Source organism: Falco punctatus, assembly GCF_963210335.1.
Source record: "Falco punctatus genome assembly, chromosome: 13".
Classification (NCBI taxonomy): domain Eukaryota; kingdom Metazoa; phylum Chordata; class Aves; order Falconiformes; family Falconidae; genus Falco; species Falco punctatus.
In genome coordinates, this window is record NC_137593.1 from 10,544,525 (window position 1) to 10,572,180 (window position 27,656).

The 27,656-nt window shown below is 41.5% G+C and overlaps 1 protein-coding gene and 1 long non-coding RNA gene across 4 annotated transcripts in view; one reads left to right on the forward strand and one right to left on the reverse strand.

Annotated features, from left to right (window-relative positions):
- LOC308072422 overlaps positions 1-27,656 on the forward strand; it is a 144,851-nt gene that overhangs the window by 68,658 nt on the left and 48,537 nt on the right. The window lies entirely within an intron of this gene.
- Positions 924-21,441, reverse strand: AHSG (alpha 2-HS glycoprotein). Its single transcript, XM_080409248.1, has 7 exons — positions 7,439-21,441; positions 5,955-6,065; positions 4,663-4,747; positions 3,634-3,797; positions 3,238-3,351; positions 2,383-2,463; positions 924-1,556 (listed from the first exon to the last, which is right to left on the reverse strand). Exons 1-7 carry the CDS (start codon positions 7,640-7,642, stop codon positions 1,275-1,277), a joined length of 1,041 nt encoding a protein of 346 aa, XP_080265374.1. The 5' UTR covers positions 7,643-21,441; the 3' UTR covers positions 924-1,274.

The window sequence follows — 27,656 nt, forward strand, 5'->3', positions numbered from 1 at the left end:
CATAGCAGAGCAGAACCTTTCTGTATAGCAACCTGTTGCACTGTCACCAAGAACAAATGTTATTTGTGTTGCTTACTGAATACTGGAAGGTTGTAACTAGGAGAACAGGATAGGTTATTTGAAACAGTTCAGAAATGACATGTGTTCTGCAGCTTTTGCTGCCTGCATGATAATTATCTTGTAGCAAGTGCTGTTCCTGGTTAAAGATTCATGACTGCCTTTGAGACTGCTCCCCCGGGCCTGCAGAATTCTAGTCTGGCTGGCAGCAAAGATCCTTCTGGCCCCTGTCCCTTATTACTTCTCCACCTAGAATAGATTTTGCCTCTAACATGTCAGAAATTCAAGGAAGATTTGACTGCTAGGACAATGGTAAATTGCCATCCCTGTCTGGGTCCTATTATATAGATACATTCTGTAGTATATTTTTGTTCCCTTGAATTGGTATTCCCTCATATGCACACAGGCCATACAGTACCCCATGATCAGATTGTACCCGTGTATCTGCTGGAAGACAGAGAATACACATGTGTTTGGCTGGAAGGATTGATGCTTTCAGTCTGCACAGCAATGAATGTGTCCTGATTCTTTGTTCTTTTCATAGACAGGGATGCACTTAGCCCATATCCAAAAGTATTGAGGTACTTCTGGTGGATATTAAAATTAGGTATGTGCTAGGAAACACTACAGGTGGAAGGGAAAAATACATTTTTTCTGCCAGTTTTTTAGTTTTATTGGCGTGTGATCAAAAGGAAGGACTGACCTGATTTTCCGCAGTGCTTAGCACCCACACATCCCAGTGAATCTGATGAGAAGTGCAGGAGCTTACTGGTTTTGAAAACAAGCCCAGAATATGACTCATAATGCTGTGAAGGAGATACTTGACAACTAAATGAAAATATGTAGAGATAGAAGGTACCAAAGCATTTCTGTTGAACATTTTATTGTGAAGTAACCTTTTGGTTGGTGTTTCTATTACAAAGCTACAACTGTTGTATAGCTCTTACAACAGTTTCATTGAAACAATATTTTCTGCTTTTTAACTAGAGCATCCCTATATGTAGTGAAAACAGCTGCTATATGTTGTAATCGTCTATATTTTGAAGAAGGCCTTTGCAAGATCCTGGCCACGGCTTTGCTCTCTGGAGGGTAAAACTCATTTGGGATCAGAGTCAAGCATTCTCACCTATTTGCACTTGATGCTGTGGTCTGTGTGTTGATGCTGCTGCTGCACACTGATCCTTCAGTTAGCTGTTCTGCCATGTCTGTAACACAGCCTATATCTTGAAATGGCGAATCTTCCCAGGGCATGGAGGAGGAAGAAGAGGCGCAAAGCCAACTGGGCGAGGTACTTTGTCATGCTGAGCAACCTTTGCAGCTGCTCTCTTTGCTACAGATTTTGCTGAGAGCACGGAAGAAGGAAATTCTGAAGAGCTGGATTCAGATGCAAAAGGGTTATTGTGGGAAAGCCTGAGGTTATGGTTTGTGAAGCCTTGTACAACACTGGGCACCAGTCCTGCTGATGTATCTTGACCTGCTTGAGAGTAGGTAACTCCAGGCTGGAAAAGAAAACCAGTTTGTGTTTGTGTTCAGTGACCTGGGGCTTATAACATACAGGTTATTGATACCTTGTTAGGTACCCTGCTCCTAACCAGATACAGGCCTCCAGCCAAGGTACAGAATGTTCCTGACCATCACAGAAGTCTGATCTGCATTTGAACACATACATAGGAGCCCAGGAACACATTTTTAACCAAACTGTGTGCTACATGAACTTTCAGGGCCACCTGTGCAGCTGGTTCAAGACCAGCTGTCTTACTCTTTCTTTGACGTATCTCCTAGACAGCTAATTACTGTTGTGTTACCAAGGGTTCTGGTCCGTAGGAAGTATGCAGCCACCACCTAGCCCTTCTCAGACCAAGCGGAGGCTAAAATACCTGACGATCACTCAGGTCCAGTGCATATATGTTCCCCTCCTCTTGCTACAGCAGTGAGGGTCGGCCTCCCTGAATTCAGTCACATCGAAGGAGTACTAGCAAAAAACCCCAGCTGATTTAGCCTACCACAATGGCTCATTTATGTATTACATCTATCTGGCCCATCCCCCTAGCTGAGCGGAGTTTGGTTCCCTCTGCCCTACCAGATGGTTAGGAGGACAAACTGTGTCAAGCATGGATGGCAGAGGTAACATAATTCCTGGCACAGAAATCCATAGGATAATCAGGAGCTACCTTACCTTGTTTTTCAGAATACAAAGTTAAACTTGGATTGTCACACATAGCTAATGCAGTCTACACTGAGAAAGGTAAACTCAGGGTGATTAGTTCTACCAGTACCAGTAGGCTAGAATATTCTGGAAAGGGAGGGAATATCTGGAGATGGTACCTGATGTCCATAGAGCTGGCAGTCCACTCTGAGGTCCTGTGAGGGGCGTGTTACCATTGTTGCTGTGCAGAAACCAAAATTCTAGCAAAGCAGAACATAGTCAAGAGAAAATAGTTATAAACTAGAAAAGACCTGCATTGCAGTTTTTAATTTCAGTACATTTAGAAATAGCTACATCTTCTCATGTTTTATCTGAGCAGTGAAGTGCTTGCTTTTTAGTCTGTAGCATGACCAGCAAATAAGTGAGACTCCTGTATTCTTCTGCAGTAAGATCCTTTGTATGTCTGGATATGAGGGAGGGAAAGAATATATACGTATCTAGGTAAAAGGTTCCCACCCACTAAAACTGCCTAGGACTCAGTTTCAGCAGAAACAAAAGGGGAATTTTAGCATGATAAAATATACAGTATAATTCTCAAGAGCCTATATATCAGAACAAAGCACACTGACAGCACTTAAATTGTAGGAAGGTGAAACAGCCTGCCCTTTTGCTATGTATTTGCGTACTGTCCAGTACAAAGAGCCTGATTTTCTCAGGTGCTCATGTTATGAAGAGTAAACAATAATATATATTCTGTTGATTAAAAATATTTTGTGTTAAGGTCACTTCAGTCCTCGCATCTTTTTGAAATATATTAAAATACATCAGGATTCAGTCTAGATACCTCAGAGAGAAGAGAAAGGTGTGATATAGCTTTAGGAGTTATATATTGAAAAGCGTATCATGATGATATACAACTCTTGCACTTGCATCCTCACAAAGTTCTATTCCTGCACAAGTGCGAGGGCATCACAGCATGCTGCTTTTCTGCCTCTGAGCTGGTGAGATCAGGACTGATGTGCTGGCATACTTACAGACTGGTCGTCAGGAAGCAGTTGACAAGCCTCCACGTTATCTTTAGCTTCTTTTGCTGAGCAGTTAGTGGCAGCCACAGCAAACTCAACAGAGACAGTATGCGCTGGGTGATACTGATAAAACAGGAAAATTGTTTAACTAACTTTGCATTGTGAAATGACAGAGCTGCTGAGAAAAGATAAAAGGCAAATGTGGCTTCTAGCTCTGCATTTCCCACCGAAGTGAAAGGGAATCCTGTGGCAAAAATGACACAAAACGCTTGGCAAATCAAGAACATTCATTCAGTAGGGCAAATTAGAGGAGGCTAAATCTGTTTGCAAATGTGGTAGCACTGTACAGTTACCACAGAAGAAATTTTCTGTTTACATGGAAGGCCAGACAGTTCTAGCAATTACCTGGATTTTGGCTCTTCCGATCTCAAGCAGTCTGAGGTAAGCATCAGTAGTTTTGCTGTTGTGGTCACTGAGTGCAGCTGTAACGGTTGTTAATACCTCAGTGTTATTCAAACTTGCCAGCAGTGGGCAGTCAGGACAGAGCTGGAGAACATCTTCCCTTGAGTCTGCAGGGGGAAACAAACAAATCATGTTTTGATCACATCGTAGGTTGTTTTAAAAGGCATTATAGACCCATTCAGTCACGCAAAACACTGTTTAATGGTCTGTCCCAAATGACAGCGGAAGGAGTGTTGCAGCACAGGCTGTAGATGGCAGTACCTCACGCGACTTCTGCCACCCAAGCCTTCCCGCAAGCCAAAGTGCTATGGGCTTCAGTAGCACAGTCTGTTCTTACTCAGATTTTAATCAATTATTTTCCTGGCGATCTATCCATGACACCAATGAAAAGATGTGTCAGCTCACACAAGGAATGGTGGAAAAATAAAGATATTTTAATTTATTGGAATTGTGTTTGCGTGAGTGTTGCTTCATTCACTCACCAGTTTTGAAAGTAGTACTGAAGACATCTCGTACAGAGCATGCAGCACAGAGATCTGTTTTCCCATGGCAATATTGAAAATTCTGGGTTTAGTAAATCATCTGCATCTGGCAAAGGGGCTCTGAAGATCAACAAGCTCCAGTAAATTCAGATCAACGTGGAATAAAATTCTTGAGGCTAAGCTCCTGAGTGAAAAGCCTCAGTACCAGCAATCTCTAGGTCAAATCTGGGACTTGGTCCCCAGATAGTCTTATAGTATCTTAATTGTCATAGTAAAGAGAAGCAAAGAGAGTGCTGGGTTTGTAGGTGAATACAATCAGAAAAGGGGGGAAAATTACTATCAAAATGGCTGGGTTTAGAAAAGCCATTAACTGTCATCCCTGCATGCCGTATTTATACACAGCATTGTAGAATCAGGAAAGCTAGTGAACTGTAACAGCTATAATAATACTCCAGCCTCTAGATTCAAACCTAAAGGACAAAGTCTTTACCTGCATGTGAGTGGCATTTACTGGCAAGCACAGATAACTTTCCATCCAGCTTCTGCAGTTTAACATCACAGTCACCCTCAACTGCCTAGAGAGAGAGAGAGACAAAAATCAAGGGGTTACATCGTTCAGATATATAGGAATTTCTGAAAAGGGCAACTATTACTTCATTCAAAAGAACAGATCCTAGCTGAGTGTTTCTGGCAAAATCAGGCTGATTGCAAAGGCGCTGCAAGGCATGTTGTGGTATCTGTGGTTTTTCAAACGGCAGACCAAAGCTACAAAATCTGGATCCAAATCTGGATCTCAAAAGTATAGGAGGTTCAAGGATAGCCAGATTATGGACATTTGGTTCAGGTTCCTCCCTCAGAAAGAGCAAAGAGTATGAATACTTATGAATTAAGACCTTTTGCTGAGCTGTTTGATACACTGTCACTAATCTCAGCTGGTCAGTGGCCATGGTAACAGCAGTGTGCTGCCTGTGTGAGCTGGCTGACATGCAACATGATGCACAGGGGAGGAGATGTCAAAAGCAAAGCTGGAGTCACTGGGAAGAGGGAACAGTTAGAGTTACCTCCCCCAAGGTGGAGAATGGGATCTGAGCCCTGGTGAATGTAGGGGTGGCTCATGGTTCAAATTTAGTCATGAGCCCTGTGAATTGGGCCCCATTCTAGAAAGAGCAGGCTTAAATTGTGAATCGCTCGCTCTGCTTTCTGCTCAGAAACCAGAGCTGCCTGTACTCAGACAACACTTCCACTGTTCAGTTAGGGAAAGTTTGTCACAGCTGGATCACACTTGCATAAGAACAAAATATTTGAGGCCAGTAAATTCCAGCTGAGCGTTCCTTTGAAGGCAGAGCCCTGTCTGAAGAGAATAGCTCTTCTGCAGCCTTGGCTAGGACTAGGTGGCCAGAGTTGGCAGAATTTCACTAGGTAACACAGATCCACAACCTGCCCTGTCTGCCGTTTGCAATGTGGCAGTGCATCTGGGCTGGCCATGGAGGGCTGAATCTGAAGCCCCTAAACCATGCCCCATGGCATTCATGGACTGTGTGTGGGATGTTATGCTGACGGTGACCTACCCTCTTCACATAACAGCACATGAAAGAAATCCAGAAGTGAAATCCTTCATGACGTAAAGGCAACTAAGTCAACAAGGAGCTTACAAGTGATTGGGTGGGCTGTTACAGTGATAGAACGTTTGCTTGGGAATCTAACTGATGATAGTGTAGCCTCTGGCATCAACATACTGAACGTGCAGCTTTGTACCGAGCTAGTAGTGTTTAAAATACTCACATGTTCTGTGAAGCTCCTTACTGTGCAATTTGGAAGAGGCGTAGGGCTGAGAATATGGCATGCGGTCTCTAACAAGTCAAGTTCAAGAAATATTATGTCATTATTCAGCCCCTGGAAGAAAAGAAAAAGCAGGAATTGAAGTAATTACTTCACAAAACATCAGATTTCTTCTCTGGGGCTGCATTGTGGTCTCTGTTGTGGACTGTCTTTGGGTAGCTCCAGGTATACACTAGAATAATTGAGTGAGTCCTTACTTACTATCTAACTTCATAAAAAACCAGGACTCAGTTTTTTAGCTGGAGTAAGTCAAGATTGTCACACTGATACTTTTTTCAAACTAAGGAACTGGTCCAGCCTGTATGTAGTGGGTCAGTTCTCTTAAGTTAACTTGATTTTGTTTTGTTGGGTAGTTTTAAAAACCAACAGCTGTGTTGGTGAAAAAACTTTGTATTTCTATAACCAGATACCAAATAAACACTGGCGCACATTGGCCTGTCCAATTTAGTCCGCTGGCATTATGCTGAATTTCACCAGATGAGTTTCAGCCCCAATATTCATGTTGTTTATGGTCTCAGGGTCTTTTATGGTTGTTCCTGAACCTTTGAAACATAAGACATGTGAGTGGAAGGGCAAAAGTGAGATTCCCTAGCTCTGAGATTGACTCTGAGGTTTGAGTCATGAGTGATTCCATTTAAACCAATGAAGTTATTTTAGTGTAAAAGTATTAAATATGAGCGAAACGGTGTCACCAGTGTTTTTATGTGAGTAACTGGGGGCACATTTCTAATCATGTTGATGTCTGTTTTAGTCTCTTGTAAATGACTTTGTTATCCTCTTTCTCATAACAAGTAGTAAACAGCCATGAGTTTCATTCATGTTAATATTTGGGACCGTTTTCAATGTTCTGAGAGAATCACAGATTCTGAAAGGATGCATGCATTACATTCATGACCATTTCTACAGCCTTTCTAGATGCCTGCAATGATGGCAATAGATCTTAGTGAAAATGAGCTGCAGTTATTTCCATTCAGCTTCCTTGTCAGCTCAATGGGATATTAGGTAAAATTAATGCCTACTACAAAATCACTAATAGCGTGGGGTTATGATATATATGCATTTAGCCAATAAATAATTACCTGCATCACAAAGATTATCCTCACAGTTTTTCTCCAGATTAGCTGCTGGGCTCACAAATCAGCACTTGGAATGATCTGCCCTAGCAAGCATACTGCATTTGTAAACCAAGACCTTTCTAGCATCGTACAAAAATATCTGACCATTTCTCTCTCCCCCTCTGCTCTGCTCTTTGAGAGACACATCCCAGTGACCTGGATTCTCAACTGCTACCAGGTGGCATTGCCCCATTTAAATCGACAGAGTCATGCTGATTTACCCCATGTGAGGATACAGCCCTTGGCAGGGCTTGTCGGTCCTTTCCCGTCTCCAGGTTAACACAGTGCTCTGCCTGCAAGATCCTCACTTACCTGGGGTAGCACGCGGATATTCTCGATTCTGTTTAAGACAAACTTGTATCCATGATGACTGTGGGCATTAATATAACTCACAGCTACTTCAGCTGCTGCTTCTGATTCTGGGTCATCACAGCCCAAGGGAGCAGGGGGAGCTGCTGGTATAGCTTTGTGAACTGGAAGCTGAACAAGCAATATTAAAGCTACTAGTGCCTTCATGGCACCCGAGGAAAACTGATCCCTTTCAGAAATAATGATCTAAGAAAACTGTTCAGGTGGTAGCTAGGTAGCTAGAACTGGGGTCTCATTTATATAGTACATACCACAGACTTCACATGAGCGCATGTCTGAGATTTGTCCCAGTTCCAAGAGGCATTGCAAACAACAAAAGAGAAAAGTAAATGTTAGGACATCAAGCTGACTGATTAATATTGGCCAAAGTAAATTTTATCAGGTAGGATATTGCAAAGTCTGCTAAAGCAGCTAAAGAGGAAAGTGTCAGCAAAAAATGTAACATAATTTTAGACACTCTTACATGCAGTACATGCAAGAGGAGTGTGATCCCTCCTGTTAAATGTGTAGAGATGCTAGTGCTAATTAAGCTTTCTTGTAAACAGGACACATTCTGTTTGGGCCCAAATCTCACCAGACACCAATTTAAATTGTGAGATCAGTAACATGATAAATCAGAAAATGGAATTTCAAACGGTTCTAAGGATCACATTCAACACTAAGTATAATTGTATAGCAACTTTTACTACTGAATTTATTTGGAATAGGAAATGAGACAGTTTCTAAATCTTTTGCATCAGCTCTTTCTTCCTCTGAATAATCTGAATACTTCCAGCAGTTCCTGGAATTTTATTTTGCAAAGCAGGCATCTTGCAGAAATTTTTCCATTATTTTTTTTTTACAGATTTGTGGATTTGGCAGAAGATCCTAAAGGGCACAAAAGTGTTTTAAGGAGAATGTAGATGAAAATCAGCTGCTTAAATGCTCAGGAGTGCTAGACCCCAGTTTATATTTACATACACAGTATACATGTTTACAGAACAGTAACCGGATAACAAAAATGTTCTATGGAGCAGAATATAGCTTCCATGATGTGTCCTCATTTAAGATCTTTAATTTAAGATCAGATAACTTTAACTAGATAGATCTAGCTCAACCAGCAGAAAAGCTTTTCCGGCAGGTATTTCAGAGAAGGTTTCTATGATCCATTTTATGGTGATGACCAGGCTACAGAATAGTAAAAGTCCTTTCTGGCTTTAAAATATCTGAATCTCTGTTGTAATTTTCAAGGAGTTCAGGAATTAGCTGCAGATTTGAGATGAATAGAAGGACTTCACTGTATTTAGAAGTTTTCACTTTAGATAAGTATTTCTTAGCTTGCACGGTAGAGTGAATGAGGTTAAATGATTTGTGAAAAAAGCAGTCTTGAGTCATACCTCTCTCTTCTGGAATATGGAAATATGGAAAACAGCATAAATAGAAATGGTTCAGTTGGACATACTAAATGATGAAGAAGGAGAAGGGGAAGAGTCTAAAATGATAGAATTATTTCCTTCAGCTGAAGCTTTGTGGAATTTTATATATATATATTTTTATATATATATATATATATATACACACACATATATACGAAGCTTCCTTCAGCTGTGTGGGATGAGGTGAGTTTTGGATACTAGGGATTCCATATTGGAGAGTTTCCTGGGAAAAGAAAGGCTCTTCCTCTCTCTTGCAGTAAAAAATTGCTCTAAGCATGATTCATTTCTTCCCCTCAATTGAAGCAGGCGTTGTTTGGCATTTGTTCTTTTCTGTATGATCATTTGTCTTTTTGACTTTGGCCTGGAACACTTAAAGGGTGAAGGTCTGATGTCCCTAAAACACGCTCTGAGTGTTCCTTGTGGGTATCTTTTGAATCACAGCAAATTAATTTAGAAAGAGTATTTTACTCTTTACTTCTAACCCACAATTCAGTTTCTAACCTGTGAATCTTTTAATTCTTTTTCCTTTTTCCATTGATGTAAACTTCCAACAGGTGCAGTTTGAAATTGGTTTTCACCCAAGTGACATATAATCAGCCCAGTGAAGGACTTAGACCATTACTTATAAATGCAGTCATTACTGATTTTTTTAGGTCACATCTTCTCCACTTCAGAGTTGCAAATACTGTAGGATGCATAACATTTCTGCACTCAAGGTCTAGGTATTCCTAAATATAATATACAACCCAGTTCAATCAACTTCAGGTTCCATTTTCAAAGAACAGCTTAAAACCTCAAATAGCAAACAGGATTTATTATCTTCTTTCTTCCATCTCCATTTTCCCTTGCATTCAGTATTCCATTTACCAAGCAGGACAAAAAGGAAACACGTTGGAGTCTGCTGTGCCTCTTCTCAGTTTTGCTATAGGCTTACTCAAGACCTTCCCCTCTTGGTGACTGGATGAACTTTCTTTGCTGGCATACAGAGGATGAGAAATGTGTCCACATGATTAGTAATGCTCAATGTTTGCATCTAGCACGTTTTAAGTGACTTGTGATACATGTGAAGAAGTTGGTATTTGATTTTTATGTTCGGGAATGGAGTTTGAAAGTGCAATCAGGTAGTTTGGCTACAGGTAACGTGAAAAAGGAGCCTTTCACCTTTTGGATACAGACTGACACAGATCTGCCTAATTATTCCCTTCTGAAAGTGAGATTGCTGATGTCAGTTCCCTGCAGGCCTGTGTGCCATCACAACTGGCACTTTTTTGGCACCCTCACTCAAGAGGCAATAATTGCAGAAATAACTTCTCATTGAACTTCTCTCTCTTTCAAGTCCAGGATGCAGTAAAAAGTTGTCCTTTCGTAGTGGCTGCAAATAGTTCTTACAGCACAAGAAAGCAAACTGAATTCCATGGGCTTCTGGACAGAAGGTCACATCTCAACCCCACTGGAGTGAAAAGTCTTTCAGAGAATTTCAATTATCACAGAATGATTGACGTTGGAAGGGACATCTGAAGGTCATCTTGTCCAGCCTCGCTGCACAAGCAGGGCCACCTAGAGAGAGTTGGCCAGAATCATGTCCAGATGGCTTTTGTGTATCTCCAAGGAGGGGGACTCCACAACCTTTCTGGGCAACCTGTGCGCGTGCTCAGTCGTCCTCACAGTAGAGAAGTGTTGCCTAATGTTCAGAGAGAACTGCCTGTTTCAGTTTGTGCTCATTGCCTCTGGTCCTGTCACTGGGTACACTGAAAAGAGCCTTCTTTCAGCTATTTATATACATTAAGGTCCCCCTCAAGCCTTCTCTTCTCTATGCTAAGTATTCCCAGCTGTCTTGACCTTTCCTCATAGGAGACATGCTCCAGTATCTTAATCATCTTTGTGTGCATTTGCTGCACTGTCTCCAGATGTCCCTGTTTCTCGTGTACTGAGGAGCCCAGAACTGGGCACAGCGCTCCAGGTGTGGCCTCACCAGTGCTAGTAAAAGGGAAGGATCACCCCCCTAAAACTGCTAGCAGTACTTTGCCTCGTGCAACCCAGGATACTATTAGCCCTCTTTGTGGCAAGGGCACATTGTTGGCTCATGTTCAACTTGGTGCTCACCAGGACCCTCAGGTCCTTTTCTGCCAAGCTGCTTTCCAGCTAGATGGGCCCCAGCATATATAGATGCATGCAGCTGTTCTTCCTCAGGTGCAGGATTTCAGACTTCTTGTTGAACTTCATGAGGTTCCTGTCAGCCCATTTCTCCAGTCTGTTGTGGTCCCTCTGGATGGCAGCATGACCCTCTGGCGTATCAGCCACTCCTCACATTTTTGTGTCATCTACAAACTTGCTGAAGGGACATTCTGCCTCGTTATCCAGATCATCAATGAAGACGTTAAACAGGACTGGACCCCAGTGTTGACCCATGGGGTACTCCACTAGTTACTGACCTCCAACTAGACTTTGTGCCACTGATCACCACCCTCCGCGCCCAGACATTCAGCCAGTTTTCAATCCGCCTCAATCCACCTCAATCCACCTTTCCTGTCAGTAGTGTTAGACTTTGGCCCTAGTGAATTAGGTTGCCTGAGAGACTTGACAAGGCTTCACTGTGATGGAAGTAGAACAAGCTGGCTTTACTGCCCTTGTTATATAAAATATAGTATTGATTCCATGCTCAAGAATTGAGGCTCCACTGAATCTCAGTTCTTAATAATTCATATAAACCACAATGGAAAGGTGAGTTGATGGTTTTCTTTTTTGCTTTCTCTTTTTTTTTTTTTTTTTTTTTTGGTTGGATGCTTAGAACAACTAGTGATGATTGGAAACTTGCTGCCCCTGCTCAACCTCATCTGGAAAAAAAACAAAGAATTGCTTCCACAAGATGTCAAGTTGACACCTTCCTGAGCTTAAAATTCAAACAAATTAAACAAGCAAACAGACAAATATCATCTTTTTAAAGCTTCAGATCAATGTTTAACACTTGTGGGGATTTATGAGGCTCTCTTTTCAGATTATAAAATGTCATTTTTTGGTAAAGCAGACAGAACTGGTCCAATTCTCTGCACCATATCAAAAGATGCATTTCTGAGCAGTCAGGCATTGTACAGTATCGCAAAACTTAATCACCTCTTGCTTTACACTTGATTAAGTACATTACTTTTGGATCACAGAGTTCACAAGATATTGGAACATCAGGGCTGTCTTCTATATAGTCATCACCTATGCAGAAACCTGCACACTAAGGCAAGAAAATATTTGCAGAGAAAGTATCAGATAGTTAAAGTGACCAGTCTTGTCAAGGCAGCATGTTGCTTCCTTGAATGACAGTATAATCAGCATGTAAAAGTAAAGTATATGAAAACCCATAGAGGTCTGAAAAAAACCTGAAGACAAATTACACTAATTGTTTTGCATAGTCTTATTGGCCCCTTTCCACTACATGAGCAAATCTTCAGCAGATGTAGGTTAGCTTAGATTCACTACAGTCCAAATCCCCCAGTGTCCCTATACCAGAAATTCCAAAAAAACCTGTGAAGTCTGAACATTTTTACCAGGCTGTAATAGCAGAACATTATATGATAATTATTGTTTTTTTAATATGAGAGTCTTTAAGGGAAGGAAGGCTGGTCATGTGCCATAGTTTGGTGTAGATTCCTACTTAGAGATTCCTTTTCACTGAACTTTGCTGATCTTGATCTGTTAATCTCTCTTTTCTTTTAACTGTGAAATAGAAATAACCATTTTCCATTTTACTTCTGTGATCTGAAATAACTCACTGTATTTTGAAAATTGTTTTGATATCACTGGGTAGAAGGATCTATTCAAAACATCAGATGAATCTAAGAGTCAGGCAAAGCAGACGCCAGTCAGTAAATATTTAGGGATCTCTGGACTTACTGGAGATGTAGTAGGATTGAAAGGGTTGAAATGGGCTCCCAGTTTTGGTATTGATTCTTTCAGAGAAATTTTATTTGCTTTTCAAAACTTTACTGCCTTGTTTTTTGTTTGTTTTGTTTTTTTTTCTAAAAGAACAGGAAAAGTTGTCAAGAATTCTGAATTTTTTAGTGGAATGAAAATTCTAAGTTTTGACCAACTCTTCAAGACAAAGCCAACCAAGTCTATTTCTGTTCTGTTGTCTCTTGTTCTATTTTGCTCTTCTATTGTCTATGCCACTGAAATACTTGAGTGCCTTCCACAAGTACATCAAGTGACATAACTAGCATTTGTTTCACATGAAAGTCTATTCTCCTTCTCTTCCCAGTGGGAAGATTATATAAGATGTTTTGTCTTAGTGAAGTTTTTGATTGACTTAAATTTTCCTCCCCATTTCCACATTTTCTCTGCTGTGTGTTTTGATGATGCAGTTGGTAACAAGACCGGTTTTCTGAGTTGAGGATTTTCAAGCCCCTGTATGACTTAAGCTGTGTTATGCTGACCTGGTATATAAGACCCCTCTTCCTAAATTTTTATATTTTTTTTACCCTTTTATCAAGGTCAAAGTTATTTATGTTGCCGTGCAACTCGTAACAATAGGATATTTTTGCTTCAGCCCTGCAGGGATGTCATAGTTCTCTCAGTATCATGCCTGTGCAATTTGATGGGTGTGGAAAAGCTGTGCTGGAGATGGATAGGTGTCAACTGTGAAATGAGAGATTAGCAGCTACCAAAGTTTTTCTTTTGACCCCTTTCTTTTATGTCTTTATGCTATACTTTGGGCTTCCAGCTTACATGTGTGTTCCTCGTGATCATTGCTTCATATCAGAACCTAGAACAAATAAAGCTAGATACCTGGGAAGAGACTGCAGAGCAGAACAACAGGAGCAAACAGTGGATCTGACAGCAGAAACAAGAGTATTTCACACTGGGTAAACAGACACCCTGCAGTCAAACTGACCTCTCCTTGTCTCTGTGAACAGCATGTCAACCTAAGTGAATTTAAACTCCACTCACTATGGGAGCCAATGACTGTTCTGGCATTACCAGGGTATCCACAGACACATGGCTGCAGTTTAAAAAGGCAAATTGAAACATGCCACATTAATTCCTTCTACTTAAAGGAATGTTTGAAGATGTAAATTCACTGTTGGCCTGGGTGCTGTCATGTTCTATGGTGCTGTTAGTCTCTTTGATGGAGAACTCCACATGATAACTCCACATGTTATCTACCCTGGCTGAGTTAAATCCTGAAATTTAGTAGCAAGTGTTAAGGAAACCTGCTGTGCTCTCTGGATTCCCACATGCTCAGCTGCATTGACATATTTTTGATGTGAGAAAAGAAGTTCACTCTTGGCACTCTAAGTAAGTGCTTTTTCCACTGAGTTTGGTAGAAAAAGCTGCACATTCATTCTTATGCTGTGTCAGATGAAGCACACGAAATTGTAACCTGCTTATACTGGGCGACTGTTTTGAAAACGGTGCATGTGTTTCAATGCGGGGGCTCGTTGGCATGAGTGACAGGAGGGTCCATGCTGTTACAGGCAGGGCTAAGGAATGGCAGGTGGGAGGATGGCAAACAGATATGCTTTCTCACCTTGGAGCACTCCTTCAGGGGCATGACAAACTCAATCAACATCCCAGTGAGATTTACATAATTCTGACAAGCAAGAGGGTTTTTAAAAAATTAAAGTTATTTATTTTTAGTGAGGCAGATGATCAAGAAGGCTTTTTACAGCTACATGTCCCTAAATCACCCATTTATTCAACTCTTTCTGCTGCCTTCCAACCACATGGCTAAAAACTGGAACTAGGAAAGAAAACATGAGGGGGGCATTTAAATTTAATAGCATGGAGACAATATATTAATAACACATTTGCAATAGGGGAAGTGGGTCTTTCCAAGTTAGTGCAGTTTGAAAGAATTATGTAGACATTCCTGCCTAAGGAGTTGAAATTTTGGATGTTAGACATCAAGTACAGATGACTTTTATGACAACGAAGTAGCTAGACTTACAGCTTTCCTTGCTTAATTTACACAACATCAGATTCACAGCAGACAGGGTCTCCAGGCTGTCAAGAGCAATAAACATGAGACACTCTGAACAGACACAGGTGCCCAGGTGACCTTCTCCTTAGTGTCTAAAAGAAAGGGAGGTTTGAATGTAAGCATAGTGGGCTGATTAAAAACAACATCCAGCGTCACACTGATATAAAGAGGTGCACATCAACACCTTTTTCTGATCTGTTTCTGAATTTGTTAAGTTTTGTAATGCCAAAGGAAAGAGAGCTGTATCCTTGTTTATATTCAGCCCAGAAATTCTAAACCTAACAGCGATGTTAAATTCTGCCACTTAGAAAGTGTACATATAACTGACTAGTGCACAAGCCTACTTTTGTACTCATGGATTTATGAATAAAACTGGTAAAGGTAACTCACAGAACTGCTTTGGTGGGGCTATAAGATTTTGTAATGTGCATCTCAGCCTTTGCCTCTGGCATATCTCCTCTGCTGTTCTGTCAAGCATCCTCGGTCTCAATGGGTTTCTAATTTTTCCATTTGTTATTTCCATTCTTCATTGCTGGTGGCAGCACCCTTTCCCTGACACCCAAGTCTGTCTCTTGAAGGGAATCTTGGGTCTTTTTGAGTCCTCTTGTTTAACACAGTCAGTCTGGGTCTACATCATATTCTCCTTCCTGCCAAATATATTTGAAATCCCTATTTTTATCTGTCTCTATAGCTCAAAATGTTCAGATATACTCATTTCCATACGATGACCTCTACAGCACGAGTGACCCTACTCCCTATGCTAGTCTGCCACGTATGTCGTCATTTCTCCATCTGGTTCCCCATTCATGACAACGTCAAGCTCAACTTTCTCCTCTGATCTGCAAGGCCCTGGCCAAGACCAGACCTTCTTGATCAGCTGTTCACCTGGATATCACCTCGTCCCCTCTGCCACCACGATCTCTCTGAGCCATTCAGCCATGTCACTGACAGATATGTCTCTTTCACTCTCTTCAGAAAGAATCTGATTTCTGAGCCTGTACTTGAGGCTATCACCTCTCTGAATTTTCACGGGGCCTGAAGAGCTGCCCCTTGTCACATTACATAAAGTAATGTGTTACATGACTTTTAAACCTGTGTTTATTATACAGAGGGCTGCACTTAGACTGAAAAGTTCTCAGGACTCCACAAGGCAAAACGTTTCAAAAACCACCTGAAATGGTGAGTTTGTCTGCTGCGTTTCTGTTTTGTCAGGTATTTGTCTAACCTGCCTTTAAGAGCACACACAGCAATGCCACTCTAGGCAGAGCCCTATCTTCTTTGGCTACCAAGAGCAGTTTGATATGAAACGTTCCTTTGAAAGTGGATGTCTTAGCTGGCCCCTTCCTAAATCTTGCCTGCATGTGGGTGTATGTAAGGAGGGCGGAAACCACCCTGTAGTCCACACACAAGTCTCAAAAATGGGGCTGTCTTTGGGCTAGCTGGAGGAAAGCATTTCACTGACAAAATGGAACACGTAATATTTACTCGCTATAGAAGAGGAAGTGAGGTCTAGTTCATACATTTTGAAACCTGTGAATTCTTAACAGAAAAGTTGTTAATACTGGTGTCAAACATTTCTATTTATCTTGCTATATAACTCACCTGGAACTCAGCTGCAGTTTTAAGTATGCATTAACACTGGAGCGTAAGACGTGATGAATTATGATGTGGCAAATCCCAGGTACTTTCTAAAAGGAAACAAGATCTTCTGGTAACTTTGCACCAGTAAGAATATAGTAGATGCCATTTGCCTTAAGTTTCATGACACATGATTTGCTTCATTTTGTGATGCTTCTGTTATGCTGTTTTATAATAGTGCAAGTTAAGGACTGAGTTTTTGAGAGAACTGCTGGGTGTTGGTTAGAAATCTTGCAACCTGAAATCTCAGTCAGTAGGTGTTTTGAGAGGAAGTAATTTTCTGAGTGCAGCCGAAGCACTGTTAAAGATTATTGTGTAATGTTATGTGTGTATTATAGGAACAGGTAGAGACAGAGGACTAAAGGATTTCTTTGCTTGAAATTTCCAACTACTGTCAGTGTTTGTCTCTTTCTTGGCTTTTGATACAGCCCTGCAAGTTCTTGAGAGTCAGATGCTTGGGGCAGGCTTGTGGAAATGCCAGTACAGATGGACAGATGCGCTACATGTGCTTTGGAGAGCTCAAGCGCTGTTGCAAAGAACTCCTAGAGACTATTTGTACACAGACAACCAAATAATTCATATTCCCTGCTCTGTAATCAAAAGCCATTCTTGGCTGGGGGAGATCCCTACAACAACATTCTTGCCTCCCCTTGAGAGAAGGAAGCCGATGATTATTCTGTTACCCTTCATTATCATTCAGTGTGGTATAAACTGGCCAGGACTTGAACTCTCAAGTGCCCAGGAGGGCCAGTACATGAATATACCTTGTGTCAGCAGAGGCCATTTCAAATAATACAGATGATGACAGATTGATGTTGGTAGCTCATTAGGCAAAGCACTGACCGAGACATCAAATTCCTTTCAGTAAGAATATGGCTGGACTGTTTGCTGTTGTGTATTAATACGCATTTTTCTTCTTTGATTTCTCTTGCTTCATGCTTCCCATGTTTGCATCAGACAGTGCTGGCTATCAGATTTGTCATCATGTTTGACTTTCCATATGCAAACAGCTGTGCCAGAAGAATCAAGGTGTAAAGCCAGACCCAATCTGTAGATACAGTATATGTAGTACGTTTCAACAAAAGACCTGTGTTCACAAGCCTCCTGTGCCATACAGATTTTAATATAACACTTGGATTCCAGCTTGTCCAGATCCAATAGTACAATCTTCCCACCCCTGCCTGAAAAGACAGAGAACAGATTTCTGAAACGGTGTAAGGTGTGTTTAGATTGCTGTCTCCTTGATATGCTAACTCCTGCTCTTATGGATTATGCTTTCACACTTTTGGGGAATGCCTTAACTCAAACGGTTAAGTTAATATCCTGTGGGCCAGATCTGGCCTTCTGCCTCTTCCTGAAGATGATGGGGATAGGGAACGGTTTTCCAAGCAACAAACACTGCCACAGTTCTCTACCTACCTGTCAAGGTCCACCAGAGGAAGTCAGGTGACTTCTGCTGCCATCACCTTCCTCCCCAGTGATCTCTCTGGGGAGGAAGACAGAGTGCACTGGGCAATGTGCTGCAGAGAAGAGAGGGAGGTCCAAAATTTAATGGGGGAAGGAATCCCCAGACCATATTCAGTCCTTGTGCCCAGCAAAGATAAAATACTGTGTGGCCTGGGGGCTAAGTAAGGGCAAATACGTCTGAGACTAGTTGGCCACTGTGACTACCCAAGAAGAGGGGCTGGTGCTGATACCAGAAAAGAGGAGTCCACAGCTGCAGGGTGGAAGCACAGAGGTGACATGGACACCCAAAGGAAGAAATCAAAGCAAGGGGAGGAGGAGAGGAGTATTCAGCAACTGTAAAGATCCTAGGGTGAGAATGGGTGCTAAAATAACTGGGACTCTGATGGGTGCCTGCTGCATTAGCCCCTGCACGTACCATACAGTTGATCCAGCCTCATTGTACAGCATCATCTCTGGAGGTTCTTTGCAGCTGTGCAGTTCCATGGCTTGGTGATTCAATAAGTAATCTTACAATACACTGGGTACTTTATTCTCACAGCTGTTATTATACTCAGTGCTTTTCATATCCAAAATGGGTTTACAAACTATATGGGTAATCATCCCTTGGAGGTAGGAAGAGACAAACATTGCATTTATACAAAATACAATCTTGGAATAAACACCACTGCCATTCTACTATGGTAAACATCACAAATGGACCTGATTGCTATGGTATAAATGTGATCTTTTAAAGTGAATATGCATTTTTCCCTGTTTACTGTAGTTTGCCCTGCTGTTAGGTCCTTGTCTTTCAGCTGTGGTCTAAGATATACCCATAGATTAAGTTGCAAGATGGGTGATGAACTGCTTTAAACAGAACTGGCTTTAAATAAAGTCATTGAGAAATTACGATATGGGGAAGGAGTAGCTTGTCAGACGTGTCCTACATCTCAGTGTTGTGCCAGACATCTTAAATGAAAAGATTAGTGTTAACATTACGTCTAATGTTACTAGTCTGATGATTCACATACCTTTTATTGATTTTGTTTGAATTGAGTTTGTAACTGTTGGTTTGGTCTTAATTTATATAACCAGTGGCCAAATGCACTGTTTTCTTAGTAATTCTTGCATTATGGAGAGCTAGACGCAATGACAATAACTGTGCCTGGCAGTCTACCATCTGGGTACATGCTAATAAAATAATCATCTGCATAATTTTGGAAGTCATTGCAGATACTGGGGGAAAAATGTATTGGGTTTGATCTGAAAATTGCAGGCAGCCCAGTAGAATAATAATGATACAAATAATTTCCCCTAAAATGCTGGAATGGTCCCTGGTGGGATTTGTTTTACATGCATCATGAAGCTGCCTATGTTAACTTTGCTTTGATATCAAAGGTAAATAGAGGGTGAATGATTAAATCATTTCTATTCAGTTTTGTTGAAAGTAAAACTTAAGTCAGTATGAAATGAACAATTTCTGCTCTGTACTAACAGTAGTGTGTGGGGGGAAGCCTTTTTTCTTGCATCACTAAATAATGAACTATTAGGGCCTACAGATCTTGGTCACAATTGGGTCCCATTGTTAGGACAAATATGTGTTTGTATGGAAAAGACAGTTTGCTTTCAAAGGAATGTATGCCATTTGGCTTCTTCTGCATTCTGAAATCAACTGTAACTCACCCTAAAGCTGCCCCCAGATAAATCCAGAAAAAGTAAACATTCCTTAAGAAATATGTCTCTGAGAAGATATGTGCGGCTCCAACACATTAGCAGCATACTTTATTCAGGAGTAACTTCCCTTTTTCCAGTCCAAAGGCCCTTTCAGTAGCTGGAGCTGAACACAAAACATCTTATTTTGTGGCAGGATTGCCCACACATTAGGTTAATCCTGAAATAGCTGTTTCCGTATTCAGTTCCCACTCTGTCTCCATCCAGTTTCTCTTTACCAAAAACACTGGAGAGGGAGCAATGAGCCAGACAGGTTGGTATCTTGGGTAGAGCAGAGAGGGGGATTGGAGATCTTCTCATATTTATCATCTCAGGTGCCACAGATTTAAACTTCCCAGTAACTGAAGTCTGTGGAAAGAATTGTGGGAGGAGAAAATAGGAAAGTCCGTTAAATTCCACTGAAACTAATCAGGTTGGAAGAGCCGGTTTTGTAGGAGTTTTGTAGGTATTTTAGAAAATTTTGTAGGTATTTCCAAAAATGTTTCTCACCTACTGGCTGGGTTTATAGCCTGTCCCTTCAGACTAGGGACAATATGGGGTAATTAACACTAAAGGTTGTACTCAGGCTTTTGGGTGATGGATATTTAAATGAAAGCTTGAACTGGGAAACCAGTTGAGCCAAGTTTGAAGGGACTACAGAATGGAAAGTTAGCAAAAGCAAGAGGTATCAAGGCAGTGTTAAACAGGCCTGCAGAATACTGCGGGAAGCTTGGGGTAGGAGAGGGATGGATGAACAGATTTTCCTAAAACAGAAGTTCAAGTTTGCTGTGTAACAAAGGTCAAAGAAATCAGACCTGAAATAAGAGCAGGAAGGTGTCCATGTTTTTCAGAAGAACCTATATGTGACAGAATAACCTGAGCCTACAAACAAAAAATGCTTCAGAGTAGCTAGGAACTAGAAGCAGCACTGTGTATGGGGTTAAGTATATTTTGCTTGCAGCCAAACTCTCTTAACACTTGTAGTGTTTAGTGTTTGGAAAACTGTGGAAAACCTGCACCCGTGCCATGTCCCAGAGAGGTGTATTCTGGATGCAGTAGTTTGTACCTTCAGCGAGATGGTGAACACGCTGTGAGGAAGTTAAGGGGCTGGTGCTAGTAACAGGTATTAAGCACTGGGCTCAGGCGCTGCCACTGCCAAGTGTTTTGCAGCCGCTGCTCTGTGCCTGCGGACCGAATGCCAGGGTCCCTGCCTAACGCTTCCCAACTGCAGCAAACTCGGGGCAATCTGGCAGATGTCCATCAGAGGTACTCAACCACATCTGTGACGCTGTGACAGGTCGGGGAAATGGGGCAGGCGTGGAGAATGGAGCAGGTTCAATTCCCATGTCTGCCCCTAAGGCATGGGTTGACGTTACCGGTCGGCTGATGTAGCTGCTAGTTGCCGCAGAAAGGGGAGGTCCCATCCCCAGTTCCTAGCCACAGGCTCTCACCCTACTCTGGCATTCCTCGGTCGTTCATCTGGCCATGCGGTGAGGTGATGCAGGGAGCTATGCCAGCAGAAAATGAATCATTCATTATGGTAAGGTTAGTTCTTTGGTGGGTTAGCTCTGTGAGTTGGGTTAACAGAGATCCAATGAGTGGCTGTGGTGGCACAAAGGAAAGAACAGCGGCCATCAGGAACCTGGATAATGTAACCAGTCAAGTCACTGAATCATAAAAATTTGTTTGGAAGGGATCTCCAGAGATCATTTGGACAAACCGCCGACGCAAAGGAAAACTATCACCGGCATTACAATGGTGGTTGGAAGCACCGGTTCACACTGGTGAAGCTGAATAACTTTGGTGACGTATCTGGATGTCTGTAGATGACAAGTGCTGCCTTGACATGAAGGACTTAAAAGCCCATGCAATGCTGCTGCGTGCCAAGGATAGGAACTGTGTTTTTCCTGGCCTTTGTGTAACGCTTGTGATACGGACCAATGTTTTAGGTGCAAGGCTGAATTTGTTCAAATATTACAACTTCTAATCACAGCCTATGGAAAAAAATACAACCATATGTTATCGAAGAAGGGATGATACACAACCCTAAATCCTCATCTGTTTCTCAGTAGGTTTAAAACCATTGATTGCCTGGAAGCTATTCCTGATGTGATAATGGCTGTCGTATCTGTCTATCTAAACACAATGATGTCAGAAAAGACAGACCTTCTTTGCTCCTTTGTAGTAGCTATTTCAGACTGGATCAGTTATAACCACTTCCTTTAAAAAAAATATTTACTTTTCATCAGAAGTTTACGTAACATGTTCTCCAAAGGAACAAATACTGTGTTTCAGCATAGTTTGAAACATGGGAGATGGAAAAGAAGTTAATGAACAACATTTAAGTCAACATCAAAGCACTTTCTTTCTCTAGTAAATACCCAGATCATCATGCTATGATGCAATATGGAGAAGTTCACGGTCAGTCTCTTTCAGCTTGCTCTTTAGTATATTTTTGAGACCTCATGCAAAAATCCTGCACTGGCCTTGAAAGAGTTAACTGCAGACAGGGATCATTAATGCATAGGGTGAGCCTGATCTTATTAGAGGTGTCTGAGGGAGGACTGTATTAAAATATAATAAGTAAATGAAAATGAGAGGAGAAAGCCTTAGAATCCTCTCTAGAGGAAGGAAGGGCCTGGTGACAGACTGTGGGGTTCTTGGAAAAAAAACCAGGACTGCCAGGCTACCAAAAGTATAGAAAGGGGTGGAGGAAGTAATAAATACCAGAAGGTTCGTGACTTCAGCCCATGGCAGGGGTCTTGCCTGTGAGTCCTGTGCTGGGGAAGAAACAGAGCTTCATTTCCTTCTGGGGATGAGGATGTCCCCAAAACAAGCCTGCACTATTTGGGTTCAGAACTGGAGACTGCTGGCTGGCATGAGGACACTTAAGTAGCTGAGCAGATCTGAGGATGAGGATGAGTTAACTAGAGGACTGAATCTTGAAAAGGGCTAGATCTTTGTAGACATGCATGAGGAGTTTGTGGTCCATACAAGGGGAAATCCCAATCCATTTAAGCCTGGTGGGAATGGTACATAAACCTTTTGCTCAGCATCTTCTCATTATATCACAATCTGTAGCCTTGCTCTGGCTGCAACAGGAATTAGCAGCAAAATGCCTGCATTCCTTTCCCCTAAAGGATATAGAAGCCATTGGCAGAGGTGGAAAAGAGAAAATGTCACAGCAGAATCTGGAGAGCTCTGTGCACTTTGATGGAGGGAAGCGTGCACTTTTTGTCCTAGAATTTGTTCAGACTGGGCATGTGACATTGTTTATCCCAGGCATATCTAACGAATGAGCAAATGGGACATCAGGCTTGTGACAGGAGAACAGCAAATCAAATTTAAAATTTCTTATATTTACAAGTAGTAACAACAGGGTAGCTAGACTTGTAACAGCATGCAAGGCTTATGAATAGGCTTTGCAGGGAAGAATGATATGAGAGGGTCGATAGGGGGGACAAAGAGAGGAAAGTGGAATATCATTTAACAATCTTTTACCAATGTTAGGTCGTGTCACACTATTATTTTTAAGATAACCAATTTTCATAGCCAGTGAAAATGTGGTACTAGGCTTCGGTATCTGATAGCTGCCATATGGGGAATTTGTAAAGATGTTACATGTTACAATTCTGCTGGCTAAAGGGGAGACAAAAATATGTACTATAAATAGGAAAAGCATCAGCTTGGAGGAAAGCTGATAGTGATGCTTCCCAGATATCTTAGGTTAGTCTTAAAACTGATCCTGCTTTAATATAGTCATTAATGTTCTCAGTACACAGGTAGGGACACATTTATGCAAGTTGCTGGTAGTATTTAGAGGGCACCATTAGTAAAGGAGGATCAGGATATGCTACACAAAGGGCCAGGTGACCTTGAGAAGTGGAGTAACAGAAGTGAAATAAAACTTAAGAAAGGAAAGAAGAGAAAAGCAGAACCATGTTTGGGAACATAGTGCTATAAGCTCATCAGTACCATAAATGAGGGGACATGAAAATGTGAGCATTTAGCCTGATTTCAGGATGATTGGACCGTTAGCATGAAGCATCTGGAAAAGAAATGTAGTACCTGATGGTCTGTTGAGGAGCAACAGGCCAGGGAAGTGTGAATGCCTTTGTCCAGGGAACCAGTATAACGTCTGCAGTGCTGTACCCTGGTCTGGTCACCTCGGGAGTGAGCTTCAGTGGAGGTGGATGTAGGAAAAGGCTTCAAAAGCAAGTAGAAAGAACCTTATACAGGGGCACACCAGGGAAGAGTAGCTCTTCTGTTCTTGGAAAATGAAGACTAAGCAGCAAAGAAGGTCTTTTTTTTTGTGTCCGACATTATCAGTCACTAAAACCTGGACAGACTGAATAATCTGTCTGTCTGAAACAGAGCAGTTTACCTGTGCTTCCACAGCCTGTGTTTGCATATGCAGTAGTCTAGAAGCCCTAGGCACAGGCCAGTCCCTGCAGGCCCAGCAATGGCCCTCATTAGAGCAAAGACAGCCCTAATCAGACCCATCTTAAAAAAATAAAAGGGAGAAACTGCGGAGATGAGGAACAGCAATGTGGAGATAATTCCATCTCCCCTGTGTGGGAGGCCAGTGTGCACTGACTGCAGAACTATTAGGTATTTGTCTATGTATCCTTTGAAAAGGAGAGATGGAGGATGCTGATTAAACAGCTAAATCTTGAGATCTACTGCACAGGCTTGGTCAAGATCTGCCATCACAAATGGATAAAACAAATGGATGTCAAGTCATGTGAACATATAGTGTGTGCAGATCCTTTGGCAAGGCGGTTTTATTCAAGTGTGCTGGTAAGGGTACGTACTTAAAACAAATGGCTTGGAGTTGCAGGAGGGGAAGCTGAATTGCAGTCTCCGTCATGCAGACCTGAATCTGGAGCGATCTGCGCTCGGAGTCAGGGAGGTTATACCAGTGGGCTTTCAGCCCGCTTTGCTTCGCTTGACCAACTGTCTTTTCACCTTTGCTCGCAAACAGCAGCCGATAAAAGTTGGCCTTGTCTGTGCTCTTTTTGGTGACTTAATCCCCAGCACAGGGTCACTTATCAGACCTCTGTACACAAGGCAGAGTTAATTGGCTCAGATCCACCTGAGCAGAGGTCCCTGGAGCTATGCTGATTTTTACCAGAAAATGTTCTGACCTAGCACTCGATTTCTTTATGTAAAAGAGCTAGTTGGATTTTTCAGCGAGCTTAAATTAGTGATAAAAGATAAGTCTTTCCTCATTTCATGAGTTGGGAATGTATTTATTGTGCAAATACTTGCTGGGGAGGTAAGAAAGTTGTTCCCAAGCCATCGGGATGTATTTATTCCACCTCTGTGTTTTGGCTGCAGCAATATGTGTTCACCTGTGAGTTCCTGAGTGTGGATGTCACAGCCTCTGCCTAAGCGGCCTCTGTTTGTATTAATCTTACCTTACAAGATAAATAAATAATGTCGGAAGATAAATAAGCAGAAACACAAAAAGCACGGAGACATACCAATGGCTTGAGGTGCAATGCTGACTTACTAACAGTAGATGGTACCAATGCATCTCTAGCAACACCATCTTTCTGATGGATTTGAAAAGCCAAAAGAGACTTAGATCTGAATCCGCTAAAAATCATACAAGCCAAAGGCTGTAGAATATCATCTCCTCAACATCAGAGGGTGTTTAGCAGCCCAGTCACGGCCATATGTCAGTCTGTTGAGCTTTGCTGAGTTCTCAGCTGAAAAACGACCATATAGGAGAGTGGCAGGAAGCATAGCAGTTGTTATGAGACTTTGTGAATTTTAAATCTGTTTTCAGAGTTCATAAAAAATTCTCTCTGGCCTGCACTGGGGAAGCACTCTGAAAAATTACTGCAAAGATATGAAAGGCCAAGGTAGAAAACTTCTGAGATACAGCAGCATAGATTTTTGCTCCTTATTTTAACCTTTTTTACCCTGCTGATGTCTCTGTTCCGTGTCTTAATTATCTCTGAAGGAAATCCTACTCTTACCTCCCTTTGTGTATAGGATCCTGCAAATGTCATTAAGTCACATTGTTTCATTGCACTGGGGAGCCCAGGGAGCATTTCTATCATCCTTATGCATGTGATTAACACAGATTTTTGTAATGGATAGCAGTTCACCTGGACCCGTTTCCATGGTGCCGCTAAGCTGCAAGTGTGGGATCTGGCACTCATTTGCTAAGAGCTGATGAGGAGTTGAAAGGGAATTTTCCCTTTGACCTTTTTTGGTAGAGGTCACTAGTGCTAATCAATTTCCCTATTGGCTTTCAAGCACTCTTCTTAGACATATAATCTGAAATTTGCAGTGAGCACTGATTAAAGGGAGACCAGCATGTATGCTTGTATGACAATTCCTTTCGGCAACCACTGAAAGGTCAATCAAATACTTGCTAACCAGTATGAACCACTAGACTCCTCTGCTTCTTTAATGATAAGGTGAACTATGTTTTGAAGGCTCCATTGCTACCAGCTGGTGAAGTTCATATATCGTATAAATAGAAAGATGAAGATCTTAACGGACAGGTTTTGTTTTGACCAGGAGTGGTTGGGCTTTAACTTTCCCAGGCTTTGGGGAATGAGCTTGTAACAGATTCACTCTTCTAACCTGTTTTATAAGTTTTCTAGTAACCTTCAACTAACTATTCATTAAAATGTCTGAGAAATTAAAAATCTACTTCTCTCTATTGTGGCACAGATAGGAACAGAAAGGATATTTTGTTTATTTGTCTACCACTGTATACTGGTACAGCTTTGCACAGTGAAAAGGTGCACGATTTATGTGCACGATAATTGGCAAAGATATGGTGAAAGCCAGTTTCCCAATGCCTGTTGACTGATGTTTTGAGCATGTTTTTGTATTGCCCTTGAAGTTAAGATTACTGAACACATATAGTATTGGTTCCTGGTCATTACTTACATCCAGGTACCTGTTGCCAAAATGTTTAGCAATTAAAATCAAAGCTAGCTATCAATCCAGATCCCCATGAAATCAGTGAAAAGTTCCTGTAGATTATATGAGCAAACAGTTCGGTATATTCCGACCAAATACCATTGAAATCAGTGCAGGGATGCTTTTCCACCTTAGTGAAAGAACAGCATTAGTGTCTGTCTTCTCTCTGTACATAGGCACCCTCACTTTTACACCCACATACATGTGCACGCACACATAGAACTACAGAAGACAGATCCCTGAAATCTATTCAAAAACATTATTGAGGTTAGGACTCATCTTCAAGTCCTTGAAGTTTTGCTTCATCCTAGAACAGTCAAAATTAATAAACTTTTTGTCTAAGTACATACACCAAGTTTCAGTTTAGAATATGTCAGAAACAAATGTATTTCATTAGGAATTTAGTTGTTGGGGTTTTTTCCCAGATAGCTGTGAAATAAATGATGTAAATATTCTCACTTCCAGACAGGAAAAAAGTATTTAAGAAATGGTTAAATATACCCGTGAGAGAACTACCAATCAACACATTTTTTACTAGTTTTGTTTTGTATTCTTTTCTGACTAGTATGTTCACGACCAGCTGTTTTTAGAGGTAGTAAAAATTCTCAAGCTCACATTAGAAGGTTTTCAGTTACATGATCTATAGCTACAGTTGTTAGAACCCTTGGCATGGCATTTAAAAATGAGAAGATTGTTTTTGTTGAGTAAAGCACCAAAGTTCTGAAATAATATTTCACCGGACTTACAGAAAATGTTTTTAAACTTTGCGTTTAATGACCAAGTGATAGGCAATTTGGTAGGCAAGGAGTTTCCAAATGTCACTTAAAGTGATGTCCATTTAATCTGTGTGAACATTAGAAATTTCAGTGCACTTATAAGGGAAGGACTTGTTCCCACCCAATCAACCTTGGCCAATATTTCTTTATCCACACTAATGTGGTAGCTCACCTCACCCGTGACTTCCCTCCGCATTGGCGGTGAAGTATACATGCAACAGAAGTCTCCCTTGGCTTTGTTGATCAGCTTAAATGAGGAA